Genomic DNA, 13493 nt, shown 5'->3' with positions numbered 1-13493 from the left:
AACCTGCTTGGTTTGTGGTACTCTAATTTTTATGTAAACAATTGTTTTGTATAAATAAATATTTGGAAGAAAAAACTCTCTACCTCATGTGATTAATATACAAAAGGGGTTGTGGTGTTATGAATGATTAGTATAGAGTTGTACTATAATTGATCCGGTGGTGTTTAATTGTGAGCAGTCTGCATGGACTAAACTTGCTACCATGGCGTGTGGTATGTCCAGACTTGTCTCCCTTTGCACACATTTGGTACATCATTGATCTGCAATTGTAAAGGGAGCTGCCAGCAGTGGATCTTGATGATTTATGTGACTGAGTGCATTCAACATTACAGAACATTCATCAGACAACTATTAATAACCTCATTGATTTCATGCCAAGGCAGATAAGAGCGTGCACTTCTACACGTGGTGCTCATACTTGATACTGATGAAATTAAGATGTTTTCAATTTTCTTTCCTGTTTTTCATCATTTACAGATCTTTAACATGTCTATCGAGCCTGTGATTTCCATAATTCCGTGATTTTTCCTTCATGGTGTTGCAATTTCAGTGGAGTGTATTACTCAACCTATATTCTTCTTTATCATTGGTAAAGTGAGTGGTACAACGTAGAATTTACCAATCCAAATTCTCCTCGATTGCATGTATGATAAGTGATTTAGGATCAGGAAGGAATGGCATGCTGAGAGTTGTAGTTTCCCAGCTTGCAAAAAGCAAGTTAAGTACAACTGTTCTAGAGACTAAGAAGCCTTCTTGGTGAGCATTATTTTAATAAAGTATGCGTAAAGGGAATTTGTCAGCAGATTTTTGCTATGTAATTCTAGGACAACATGAGGTAAGAGTCAAAATACAGAATTCAATGATGTGTCACATGTCAGGTTGTGTGCTATTGTTTACTTACACTAAAGGTTTTATAACAAGAGCATTATCATTGCTGTGACTAGCTGGCGTGTGGGCACTCGTATGACTTCACCCCCTCCTGTGATAAGCAGCTCACTGTCTAGAGACAATGTACATACAGAGCCTGGTGTGGGCGGGGTTAGCTTCCTCAGCTCTGCTGCATTGCTAAATCAAAAAAACTGTCAGAACTGCTGCATCGTTGGAATAAGGGTCTCTTTCTCCTCATTATACACATCTCATATGAGATAGCAAAAGCCTGCTGACAGATTCCCTTTCAAGATTTTGGAATTTATTTTGAGTATTTTGGGCAGGACAATATTTCTGTAATATAGTATAGTATTTTAGCCTTTCTATTGCACTGGTGGAGACTTACTGCTTGTGACTCAGTAGTTCAAGACACAGATCTAGACCCCTGAAAAATTCCTTATGTTCTAAATGATTGCATCACCCTAATATTGTTTGCATGTGTTTTTTCTACATGAACCCAGTCATAGGAGCCTTTAATTTACTTTGTGTATTGCTTTGAAGATTTTAACCTCTAACTCTGGGTATTCTGCCAGGACCTCTGTTTCAAATGAACTGTTAAAATCTGCTAAGAAATCATAATCGGTATTGAATCTGAATTTGTTTGCCCATAATAGCTGAGTACCGGGCTGGCACAAATATTTCATAGTTTTCAGAAGTTTATCAAGACAGGTGTGATGGTACACAACATCAGCAGCAAGTACATAATCAAACACGTGAGAAGTATTCTGAAAGTTTCCTTGAAGATCGTGCCCCCATGTCAGCTCTCTCACTTCAGGAATATGCAAGCAGCGCCCTTTAGTGTTTCTTGACAAATTAAATCTTAGATTTCCCAGTATGTCGGGCAGGTCAGTTGCAGTGACGTGAGCTCCTAGAGAAGGAAATCGGTGTCATACTACACTGTATGCACAAGGGTCGGGTGCGCTTTACTAGCAGCAACACTCCATTGACAAGCAATTAGTCGGCCTTTAGTCTGCGGTTAGTGTATGCACACTCGATAAGAAATGAATCACAGACCTAAGATACATGCGACAATCGATACCAGGCCAGTTCCTGAGCCGATTTCCACAATGTTCTTGTTTCTCAAATTATATTCATCTTGGTTTTCTTCCAGGAAGTAAGATAACGCCTTCGCCTGAAATGAGTAAAATAATTTTGATATTTTAGCTTGATTTTTGTTATTTATTTTAAAGGGAAGCTGTCAGCACGAAATGACTGTTCAATCCAAGCACAGACGCTCGGTGCAAACAGTTTGGTGCATCGTTCTGCCCCTTCTTTGATTGACAGCTCTAGATGGAAAACAAGTAGGTGAAGTGGTCAAACATGCAAAAGGGTTCATCAAGTACCTGTGCAACGTATGAACAGTCGGACAGTCTTCCTTAAATAAAGACAATTATACCATTACAGTGTCATTAATAATGTCAGAAGAATTGCGTAATTTGCAAGATCTCAAACCTGCGGTGGCATTCCAATAATACCCTATAATTTTGCTTTTCCGTACTCTCCGGTTCTCCTCCGGCTGCTGCTCAGTGTGATATGGCTGTGTGCATTAGGTCTTACAGGGACTATTCTGCACTCAGATTTAGAGTGATCATTGAATTGGACAAAAAAAAAAAAGTTTTGCTGTATGTAAAGTGGGTCAGTCTTGAAATTCATTTGGGATCATTTTACTTCATGATCTTCTTTAAAATAGTTCAACGAAAAAAAAAATGAATCTCAAACCTGTCATAGAGATTTTTTTTCACTGTCCTATATGTAAGATTGAAATGAAAAGGAGGCAATTAAGCTGCAATTAGGATATGTTACTAGGACAGTAGTCAATTAGACTTGCGTTAAATGAAAGAAGGGAGAAGAAAAAAACTCTGTAATTAGACAAATTGCCAAAATGGATGTCACTTTCTTTGCTGTATGCATATATTGTATGCTAATGAAAATGTTTTCTATCACCCCTTATGTCCTAACGGAACAGAACTCTATCAACAGCAGCTCGCCCTTCATGTGAATAGATTTCATAATCCTTATTCCATCATGGTCTGAAATTCTCTTCAATAGGAACTGAGGTGCAGTACCCAAGAATGGCCACTGCACAGCGTATGGCGCTATATAGTGTACATCGATGGCCTTGAAAGCTGCAAACAGCTGACTGAAGGGGGTGTTGGACTCCCACCAATCTAAAATTGAATAATCATAAGAATAGATCATCAATATCTTAAGTCCTGGAAAAATACCTTTAATAATGTTTTGGCACCTATGTGAGGTGCATTATACTATATGGGGGCTGCATTCTACTGTATTGGACTATGGGAAGTGCATTATACTATGTGTATTATATGGGACCTGCATTATACTGTGTCAAGGACTATGGGGAATACATTATACTATATGAAGAACTATGGGGTGCATTATACCATGGGAAGTGCATTGTACTACATGGATGACTATGGGGGATGTATTATACTATATGGAGGACTATGGGGAGCGTATTATACTAAACAAGCAAAATATTCATTGAGTGATTGGATTGTTTATGCTGAAACAAAAATCATTGTTCTCAGCAGCACTTGGTGTAAACTGTAGATATGCTGCTGATACCATGATACTGTATGGAGACAGAGTGATCTACTAGTTATTAGTGATGAGCGAATATACTCTTTACGCGAGATTTCCCGAGCACGCTCGGGTGTCTTCCAAGTATTTTTTAGTGCTCGGAGATTTAGTTTTCATCGCCGCAGCTGGATGATTTACATTTGTTAGCCAGCTTGATTACATGTGGGGATTCCCTAGCAACCAGGCAACCCCCACATGTACTTATGCTGGCTAACAGATGTAAATCATGCAGCTGCGTCAACAAAAACTTAATCTCCGAGCACTAAAAAATACTCAGAGACCCCCCGAGCGTGCTCCGGAAATCTGGAGTAACGAGTACACTCGCTCATCACTACTAGTTATTATTCTGTCCCCATCATTGTTCATCAGCTGGTGTAAAGAGGCCGGGCAACAAGCATCAAACAACTTCAAAACTGTCGATCACACTTGTTTAGCAGCCTGAACTCAGCATATGTATACAGACATATACCAGGATGGGAGATATTACTGCAGAATTGGAGGACATTACCCCTATAACAGTGTCTGAAAAATACGGTATATAGCTATAAACTAAAGCTCATTGCCTTGCAACCTACCTCAGCCATGGGGGTAAACTTCTATCTACCATTGTGTCTCCTGAGTATCCCAGTACTGTGTGTAGTGAAACACTTTGAAGTGGCTAGATAAACGTATTCATAGCATGTGCTAATTCTTCCCAATAGAGGAATTTTCTACTATTTGGAGCCTGAGTAAGGAAGTGGTATAAATCATACTCCCTAAATGCGAGATTAGTATGAAGACAATATTCTTAACCCTTTTGTAGTTTGCACCATTGTAACTAACTTAGCATGCTAACTGTAACGGTTACGCAGAACTCAAGATTCAGGGAGTACTGGGGTTACATTAGGTTATCTGTTCATAACATTCTACCTTAATTTCAACTATCCTTTGGCTCTGCTATCTCTGGTAGCCAGTCCTGTCTGCAGTACAGTATTGAGTGACAAATGCAGACCGGACCCAGCGATGAGTTTCCAGTTACACTATGTGAGCGTGGATCGAGTGTCTGTGCAGAGCTATTGGTTGAGTTCAGCACTGTCAATCAGCCAGTCTGTGCCTCACTACGGGCACTGCAGGGGCCTAGCCACACTCCCATATTGTCATTGCCAGCTCTCGTTGTGCTGCAGAGAAGATCCGGCAATGAGAATTGCTAATAAAACCATGCGAGCATGACAGCAGAGTGCACTGTCAATCAAGACATGACTTTGCTAAGTATGCAAATTGCAGTGGCATAAGGGTGCACTGAACCTTTTGACTATGTAAAGAATGCACCATATTACCCTTACTTGCATAAAAAAAGATTTTTTTTTTATGCCAACTACACAAGTAAAACCTATACCACATGATTTTTAGAGCGGCTAAGTTCCCTAAATACTTGTATGTGTTTTAGTTAGCGTTTTGAGAGTGACCGGCTACCTAGAGGAGCCCATGGGTGATGTAACTACCTTTATGCAGCTGCCATCTGGGGTATATGTAGAGATAACTGCTGTATACTTCCTGCAGAAATCTCAACTGTGGTTTGAACAGAACTAAGTATGTAAACAGATGAACATATGAAAATAAATGCTGACCAGTTCTTTCATACTTTCCCCATTGAGCATTGCCAGTAATCATGCATATTCACTTCATACTCGGATCTCTTGACAACCAGTATTCCTCCCACATAAAATTCAATATGCATGAGCCAACTACTGCACCCGCTAGGGACCCATGGAAAAAATAATGTGCAAAGTACAGCCGGTTCATACAGGACTTTATCAGCGCATTCAGAAATCTTCCGCTGCTATAGACCCTGTCTCGGTCCATATGTATTAGTCAAGGGTACACACAGACTTAGCCCCCCCCCCCCCCATGAAAGATCATTAGACTGGTCCATTATATGGCTAGAATTCATCAGATCATTCCCCTACATGCAATCTGATCAAAAGGAGCAATCCACATACATTGAATGAGACTCCCAAATCTACTGAGACCATTTAGTGCTGCACAGGTTGCACATCTGGTATGTCCGCCACCGGTGTTAGTATAAGGCCGGAGACACACTGGTGTGAGATACGGCCGAGTCTCGCTGGTTAAAAGCAAGCTGTGGCACCTGCATTCCGGAGCGGAGCGTGCAGCTGCATAGCAATACATGGAGCTGTACGCTCCGCTCCGGAGTGACGGTGCCACAGCTTGCTTTTAACCAGCGAGACTCGGCCGTATCTCGCAGCAGTGTGTCTCCGGCCTTAGGGTATGTGTCCACGTTCAGGAAACGCTGCGTTTTTGAGGCAGCGTTGAGCCGCAGCGTCCAAAACGCAGCGTCCAGATGTTACAGCATAGTGGAGGGGATTTAAAGAAATCCCGTCTCCACTGTGCATTAAAAAACGCATGCATTTTTCCCCGCGAAAACGCACATGCGTTGCGTTTTTTCAGAACGCAGCATGTTGCTACAATGAGCAAAACACGCAGGAACACCGCAGGTGACCTGCCAGTGACCTCAGGTGCATTATTGGTCAGGATTTTACCTGCATAAAGTCCTGACCAAAGCCTGAAGCAAACCTGAACGTGGACACATACCCTTAGGGTATGTTTCCACCTTCAGGATGGCCGGCGGTTTGGACGGAGCGGCAAACCCACTCCGCCCTAAGCCCTGCCCCCTTCTGTGACGTGATGATGCCGGATGTGTTCATTGTACACATCCGGCATCATCGCACCCTCACATAGCGCCCTGTGATATACCTTGCGGCGGCGCAGCGTCGCCACAAGGTACACTGACATGCTGCGATCTTAAAAGATGCGCAGCATGTCCGGAATCGCAGGGCCGCCGGGTTCGTGTTACCACGCATAGTGGAGACGGGATTTGATAAAATCCCCTGCACTATGCTGTAACATCTGGACGCTGCGTGTTTGACGCTGCGGCTCTGCGCAGCGTCAAACACGCAGCGTTTCCTGCACGTGGACACATACCCTTAATCATTCTTTACACTTTATTTTCTATTTGGCTTCATTTTGCCTTCCTATATTTTAGAACATGTCAACATGACTTTGTTGCTCAAATGTCAGCTTTGTGTCTAATTCTATTTAGTCTCGACTTCCACTGCTGGATTAGCAGTGTTGATGGAACCTGGCATTTCAAGCTCCTAAATAAAATGAATCATAAGCTTTGTATTATACCTGCCTGTTGCTATCCAGTAGTGCAGGAGCAGAATAGTTCATAAGCGTTTTACACAGCTGGAAAAGCTATTGAAATGTTCTATTATATTTTCTGAAATAAATCACTTAAACCTTTCTAATGAACATTTGTTCCTGATTTTTCTTCCTAGCAGTTCCATACAACTCCCACAGTCCAGGCTTTGACTCATGATTTGTGGGTGTCAATAGAGCACTCACGAGTCTTGCCTGCGAAGGAGGGAGGAGAATGTGGCTGACTGCACCGCAGGAGTGTCGGTATTTTTAATACAACAGAGTTTGATTATGGAAAGACATGAAGAGGTAAATGATGAAAAAGAGCCTTACTAACTAGTTACAGAAATAGCAAATCATTCAACCGCCCATGAAAAGTCCAGTAAGCTCCCTAAAATCTCCCCAAGTTCTAATCCTCTGGTCTTCTATTATTTATTGCATGGCTCATGGTTTTAAAAGTTTAGTTTGGACTTCACTGTATCAAAATTTTTCTGAATTCAGTTGTGCTCTTGCTTTATTTAATGTTCAAATTCTTAAATTACTTTAATTAGGCAGCATGAAAATAAAAAAGTTTGCAATTGACTTGCTTTTTCTGCCTGCTGTCATTCTCCTGTAAACAGAGCTTTTATCTATTACAGTGTACAGCTAGTTTTCATGGAACTTCGCTCCAGACCCTGACCCAGAGTGCACAGTAGCTACAATGGGAGACGTTAACTCTTAACATTCCAGTCACCTCTCTTCAGCTTACTGATTTCTATATAGCAATTATCTGGTCCTCTCCTGCCCTCCTTTCTCTCTCCGCTTCTGAAGAGATGCAGTTATAAATCACCAGCAGTCAGCTTTCACAGCAGGTCTGCTAATCAAGACTCTCTGCTCTCCTCTGGCTCTCTAAAGCGCTCTCAAGCTGTGTGCTAGCTCAAAATGCCCAGATATCTCTGTGTAAATATAGCAATGTACAGCCCAGAACAAATCACTGATGGCTGAATGTGTTACAGCGGAACTTGTGCTGAGCGTCATGGCTCTACTAGAACTGCAGCTCTGTTACTCACCGGAACTGTCACTCAAGGAGGAGAGCCAACCCTACCAGAAATGAAGTGAGGAGCCTGGAAAACTGTATGCTGCTCAAGAGACAACTTGAGAATAACCATTTTAAGCCTGCTGCTCCACGTTACTATGTCACTAAACTGCACATTACCTTAATATAGAATATTATAAGAATATACAAAGTACACATAAATGACACATAAACGTATTACTCACTCCTGGCCAGATTACTCCTCCGTAGCCTTCAATGGACTCCTGAATAATAATTTCATACCCTGCAAACCAGAGATATTCTTTACCAAAACAGGAGTAGACACTGGGAGTCCATGCCTTGCGGGGTTGGACAGATTGTTGGGCGTTACATATGACATCTATAAAAAAAATATAATTTAAAAAAATCTTAATGCAAGGATACTAAACAACAACAAAAAAAAACATTTCAACTATATACTCTGCTCTTTTTATTAACACCTTAAAACTGTCAATTTGTCAATTGCGCATGCGAGAATCGGATCACAGGTTCGGAGAAGATGGAGATCTAAATTGTGTGAGTCAGCATATATCGGACTGCACTCGTATAACATCTGTGTGCAGTCCGATATTCTGCACGCGCCAACAAACTTGTATGGGTGTGCGTCGTCTAACATACGCTGCCAATCGCAGCATGCAGCGATTTTTTTTTTTCTCCGCATGAGAAAAAAAAAGTCGGCACTGCTCCATAGTATAACATTGGAGCGAGTGCAATCCGATGAAACATCACATAGCACTTGTCCGAGTTATACACTGTCTATTTGCCAGTGTGAGCGAGCCCTAATTCTCATGATTAGCGATGGTCCCAGTCTGGTACTTTAGGACACCCAGTGAGGGGAATCGTAGGGAAGCTAAACCATGAAACCACCACCATGTTCTATAGCAGAGGCTTGAACACAGTGTGATAGGAGCTGTTATTCGAGAGCAGTGTTCCACAACTCCGGCCCTCAAGAGCCACCAACAGATCATGTTTTTAGGATTTCCTTAGTATTACACAGGTGAAGAGATTCTTGGTTGTCTATCTGATGCAAGTATCACCTATGTAATACTAAGAAAATCCTGAAAACATGACCCAAGAGGTTCTTGAGGACCAGAGTTGGGGAACACTGATTTAGAGCATCAAGAGAGATTCAGAGTTGCATGCATACAACAATTAACATAGGTGGATCTAAATCTTTGGTTTAGGTTATATTTAGCACATAATACAGAAAAATATAAGTTCACTTATTAGGCCATGTTCACACTTCACTTCCTGAAAGACTTTGTATCAAGAAGGGTTTGATATTCCCTTACTAAGGATCAGACCCCCAGCGATCATGAAGTTATCCCCTATCCTATAGATATGGGAAAAGTTCAAATCTTGGTACAAATCTGTTAAAGAGAACCTTTCACCAAATGTTTCATGTTGAACTGAACAAACAATGTAATAGTGGCTTTAGGGTAGAATAAAATGATTGATTTTTTTTTCTATAATGTATGCTCTCCGTTGCGAAGATTTAGCAATCAAATTGTTTGGCACATAATGAATTATCCTCCTTTTTTAACTCTAAGTTGGTGTTATCAGACAGTTTTCCTTGGGGATGTGTACTTTGTTCTCCCATATGATGCTCCTGGGTTCAAATACCACCAAAGACAACATCTGCAAGGAGTTTGTATGTTCTCCCTGTGTTTGCGTGGGTTTCCTCCGGGTTCTCCGGTTTCCTCCCACACTCTAAAGACATACTGATAGGCAATCTAGATTGTGAGCTCCATTGGGGACAGTGATGATAATGTCTGTAAAGCGCTGCGGAATAACATAGCGCTATATAAGCAATGCATAATAATAAATGATGCTAAGATGCAAAATAAAACAAAAAAAATGTGTAATTCCTCTCTGCAGCCACTATTACATTGTTTATACAGTTCAACACGAAAAACATTTGAGAAAAGACTCTGTGCTCAGATTTCCAGCTTTCAGTTCCTTCAGAGAAACAAGAAACAAAAAAATACATTGCAGACTCCACCACCTGAAGATTACATGGCGTCTTCCTCATTTTACTGGAAATAATACTGCCACATGCTGCGCTATTTTTTACTACTCTTCTGATGAAATCTGCACAACCTCTAAAGAAGATGTGACCCTGCCGTAGGAATGTTCCATAAGGCTTCAGTTGATTTTTGACAATCAGAATAGGACAGATTCTGAAATGTTGTATATTTAGTGCTCAGGTTTCCCTACAGCTACATCACTACCTCTGTGCTGCTGTCTTGTTGACCTTGCTGCAGCATTGATGTCCTATTTTCACCATGTGACCACTGCAGACAATCATTTTGTTGTTTTTGTGATTGTTAGATAGAGAAAGCCTATGCACTAAAAAATGAAGCGTGGAAAACTCTATAAGTAAATGGAGAAAAAAAAGTAGGATCATAATGGAATTTTTTAGTTGTCACGGCTCCTGTAAAAATAGAAATCACGACACGCATGAATTCTTAAAAATATGGTTGTTGTAACATTGCATTCTGTGGTGATGTATCTGGGGTCCATTAAACTTTTAATTCAGTAACAGAAGCAGCGGGGTCTCGAAAATGATACAAAGAAAGTCTAATAGAAAGTTACATACAGATGCATCTCACAAAATTAGAATATCATCAAAAAGTTAATTTATTTTAGTTCTTCAATACAAAAAGTGAAACATATATAGAGTCATTACAGAGTGATCTATTTCAAGTGTTTATTTCTGTTAATATCAATGATTATAGCTTACAGCCAATGAAACCCCAGCAAAGGGAAAAGCTTGTTGGCAAAATTTCCTGGTAGACGGCTGCACTGACTTTGGTCTTGATAAAACACAGTGGACCTACACCAGCAGCTGACATGGCTCCCCAAACCATCACTGATTGTGGAAACTTCACACTAGACCTCGGAAATCAAGGTCCCAGAGTCTGGAGAAAGAGTGGAGAGACCACAATCCAAGCTGCTGGAGGTCTAGTGTGAAGTTTTCACAATGAGTGATGGTTTGGGGAGCCATGCCATCTGCTGGTGTAGGTCCACTGTGTTTTATCAAGACCAAAGTCAGTGCAGCCGTCTACCAGGAAATTTTAGAGCACTTCATACTTCCCTCTGCCGACAAGCTTTTTGGAGATGGAGATTTAATTCTCCAGCAGGACTTGTCACCTGTCCACACTGCCAAAAGTACCAATACCTGGTTTAAAAACAATAGTATCACTGTGCTTGATTGGCCAGCAAACTCACCTGACCTTAACCCCACAGAGAATCTTTGGGGTATTGTCAAGAGTAAGATGAGACACCAGACCCAACAATGCAGAGGAGCTGAAGGCTGCTGTCAAAGCAACCTGGGCTTCCATAACACCTCAGCAGTGCCACAGGCTGATCGCCTCCATGCCACACTGCATTGATGCAGTAAATGCTGGAAAAAGGAGCCCCGACCAAGTATTGAGTGCATTTACTGAACATACATATCAGTAGGCCAACATTTTGGATTTTAAAATCATTTTTTCAAGCTGGTGTTATAAAGTATTCTAATTTACTGAGATAATGACTTTTGGGTTTTCATTGGCTGTAAGCCATAATCATCAACATTAACAGAAATAAACACTTGAAATAGATCACTCTGTTTGTAATGACTCTATATAATATATGAGTTTCCCTTTTTGTTTTGAAGAACTGGAATAAATTAACTTTCTGATGATATTCTAATTTTGTGAGATGCACCTGTAGATGTTACTCATAGATATGACTGGACAATCCCTTTTAGTATTGTACCTTCTGCATGCACACCCTGCAAGATGTAAAAGAGGGATGAACCTAATTAGGATAACATCTGATCAGCCCATTAATCTCATAACTGGCAATCACACATGTGAATTCTATTAATATTTACTGTGTCTTTAAAAAAATAACTTCTCATGGGGGAATTAGGGGGACAACTCACATGATTAAAATGTAAATGTCATTGAGGGTCTTTGGAAATAGGATGACAACTCGCATGAATACTGTCAGTAAGGGTCTTTGGAAATAGTGACAATTTACTGTACATGAACTATGGGGGTTGGAATTAAGGGAAATTTTGAACTCTTTAGCGCAGTGCTAAAAGACAGAGTAAAATGTACCCCTATATTTCCAGGTGTTTTGCATTTTGGGTTGGATGCTGACTTCTGGCCTTGCCTAATATAAAATACCATATTCTGGGATTACAAAGTTTTCCTTACTATCCATCATAAAAGCACATTGGGGCTCATCATCATTCATTGTGGGGGATAAACGATTTCTGGGTCATGTCTATATGCAGTAGATCCCAGATCATCACTATGGCTCAGGAACAGCCTCCATGTTATGTGTAGCCCGGACTCTTCATCATGTCTCTGAGGCTGGCAGACTAAGTTCTGGTGGCATCTACAGGTAGTCTGCATCTCTTCTTCTGCATCAGCCTGTGCTATGGCCATCATAGTCCCCAGCCTCTAGAAGTAGACCAGCTTTATACCTATTTGTGACATAGAAACCCTAGATGAATTGATATTTGGGTTGTAGTATTGGGATACAGTAAACCCTGGTCTGATGTGTGGATGCCATGCTGGCTGCTCACAGGTTGGTGGTGGCTGCTTCTAGCTATGCTGAGGATGGTGGAAGAAGGTGCATTAGCTTGTTGAATGGGGCACCTACCTTTCTGTAGAGGGGTCTCTGCAGGCTCGGGCACAGCCGGCTGCTCTCCTCCTTCTTCATCACCCCCAGTTTCACCAGCTCTCTCCCAGCTGTCCTCCTCCTGTGCAGCGGGGAGCTGAGGCTGCACACAGGGCACACACTCCACACACTCAGCATCCATAGCAAGTCCCTGCTCCCAGGGTGGAAGACAAGCAGGCTGCGGGGATCAGAGCCAGCTCCTCATCTCCTGGTGTGGGCGGGGGGCAGGCTGTCATCTGCAGGAGGGGGGACCACTGATTACTAATCTGGACCACGTCCTGCACGAGACACAATAGAAGACATGAGGCAGCAGGCTGGCATCCTCCTCACATGGCTCATGCCTGGAGGTCCACAGAGAGGATGGCACAGTCATCACACATGGAGAGGGGAAAGGCAAAAGCTTTCACACATGTAGGAGCTGAAGATGTGAGAAAGTACAGAGATGAGAGCAGCAGCTGCTATGAAGAGAAGGGGAACAAATGCAGATGTTGTTTTCTTAGCAAACCATAGTAGTAAGGGCGCGTTCACACGTCACTGATTTTTCTCATACTCAAAAAAAAAAGTCTGAGATTCATCAGTGGTTTTTATCATAGTTTCATCAGTTTGGTCACTTTTTACCATCAGAGTTTCATCAGTCCCTGTCGAATGTAAAAAAAGAAACTGATGGAGGTTTCCCAAGCTTTTCCAATCAAACAATCCATGGAACTTGGACAGTACGCGGATTGCACCCAATGTTTTCATGGACCCGTAGATTTGCATTGGCGAGACTATTCAGAGATCATTTACGTGATTTTGTACCGACCATAGACTACAAGTGGTATTGAGTTCTCTCCGTGAAAAAAAATACGTTTAGAACGCGTATGCAAAAAACTGACATGTGAATAAGACCTTAAAAAGGTTATTCCCATGTTTGCCTTTCATGGACGAGACAGGAATCGCTGCTTCTAGAGTTATGGACACGGCAGAGTTCAGCTGCATTCTTTGCGTAACTCTCATAGAAATAAAGTTCTGA

General features: G+C 41.6%; 1 protein-coding gene across 1 annotated transcript; it reads right to left on the bottom strand.

The window, feature by feature from the left end:
• Positions 1 to 465: 465 nt before the first annotated feature.
• Positions 466 to 12753, bottom strand: LOC143816547 (protein-lysine methyltransferase METTL21C-like). Its single transcript, XM_077297066.1, has 4 exons — positions 12464 to 12753; positions 7990 to 8144; positions 1942 to 2059; positions 466 to 1795 (listed from the first exon to the last, which is right to left on the bottom strand). Exons 1-4 carry the CDS (start codon positions 12621 to 12623, stop codon positions 1401 to 1403), a joined length of 828 nt encoding a protein of 275 aa, XP_077153181.1. The 5' UTR covers positions 12624 to 12753; the 3' UTR covers positions 466 to 1400.
• Between the last annotated feature and the right edge of the window lie 740 nt (positions 12754 to 13493).

The sequence above is a fragment of the Ranitomeya variabilis genome, chromosome 3, assembly GCF_051348905.1.
Source record: "Ranitomeya variabilis isolate aRanVar5 chromosome 3, aRanVar5.hap1, whole genome shotgun sequence".
NCBI lineage: Eukaryota > Metazoa > Chordata > Amphibia > Anura > Dendrobatidae > Ranitomeya > Ranitomeya variabilis.
Note: the sequence above shows the minus strand (reverse complement) of the source record. Positions and strands in the feature narration are given on the sequence as shown.

Excerpts from the sequence above, each read along its gene's own strand:
- LOC143816547 (XM_077297066.1), bottom strand. The coding sequence starts at position 12,623 with ATGGATGCTGAGTGTGTGGAGTGTGTGCCCTGTGTGCAGCCTCAGCTC. Across the intron at positions 8,145-12,463 it reads AGAGACCCCTCTACAGAAAG|ATGTCATATGTAACGCCCAA; the intron begins GTAGGTGCCCCA and ends TTTTTTTTATAG. Across the intron at positions 2,060-7,989 it reads GAGGAGTAATCTGGCCAGGA|GCGAAGGCGTTATCTTACTT; the intron begins GTGAGTAATACG and ends TACTCATTTCAG.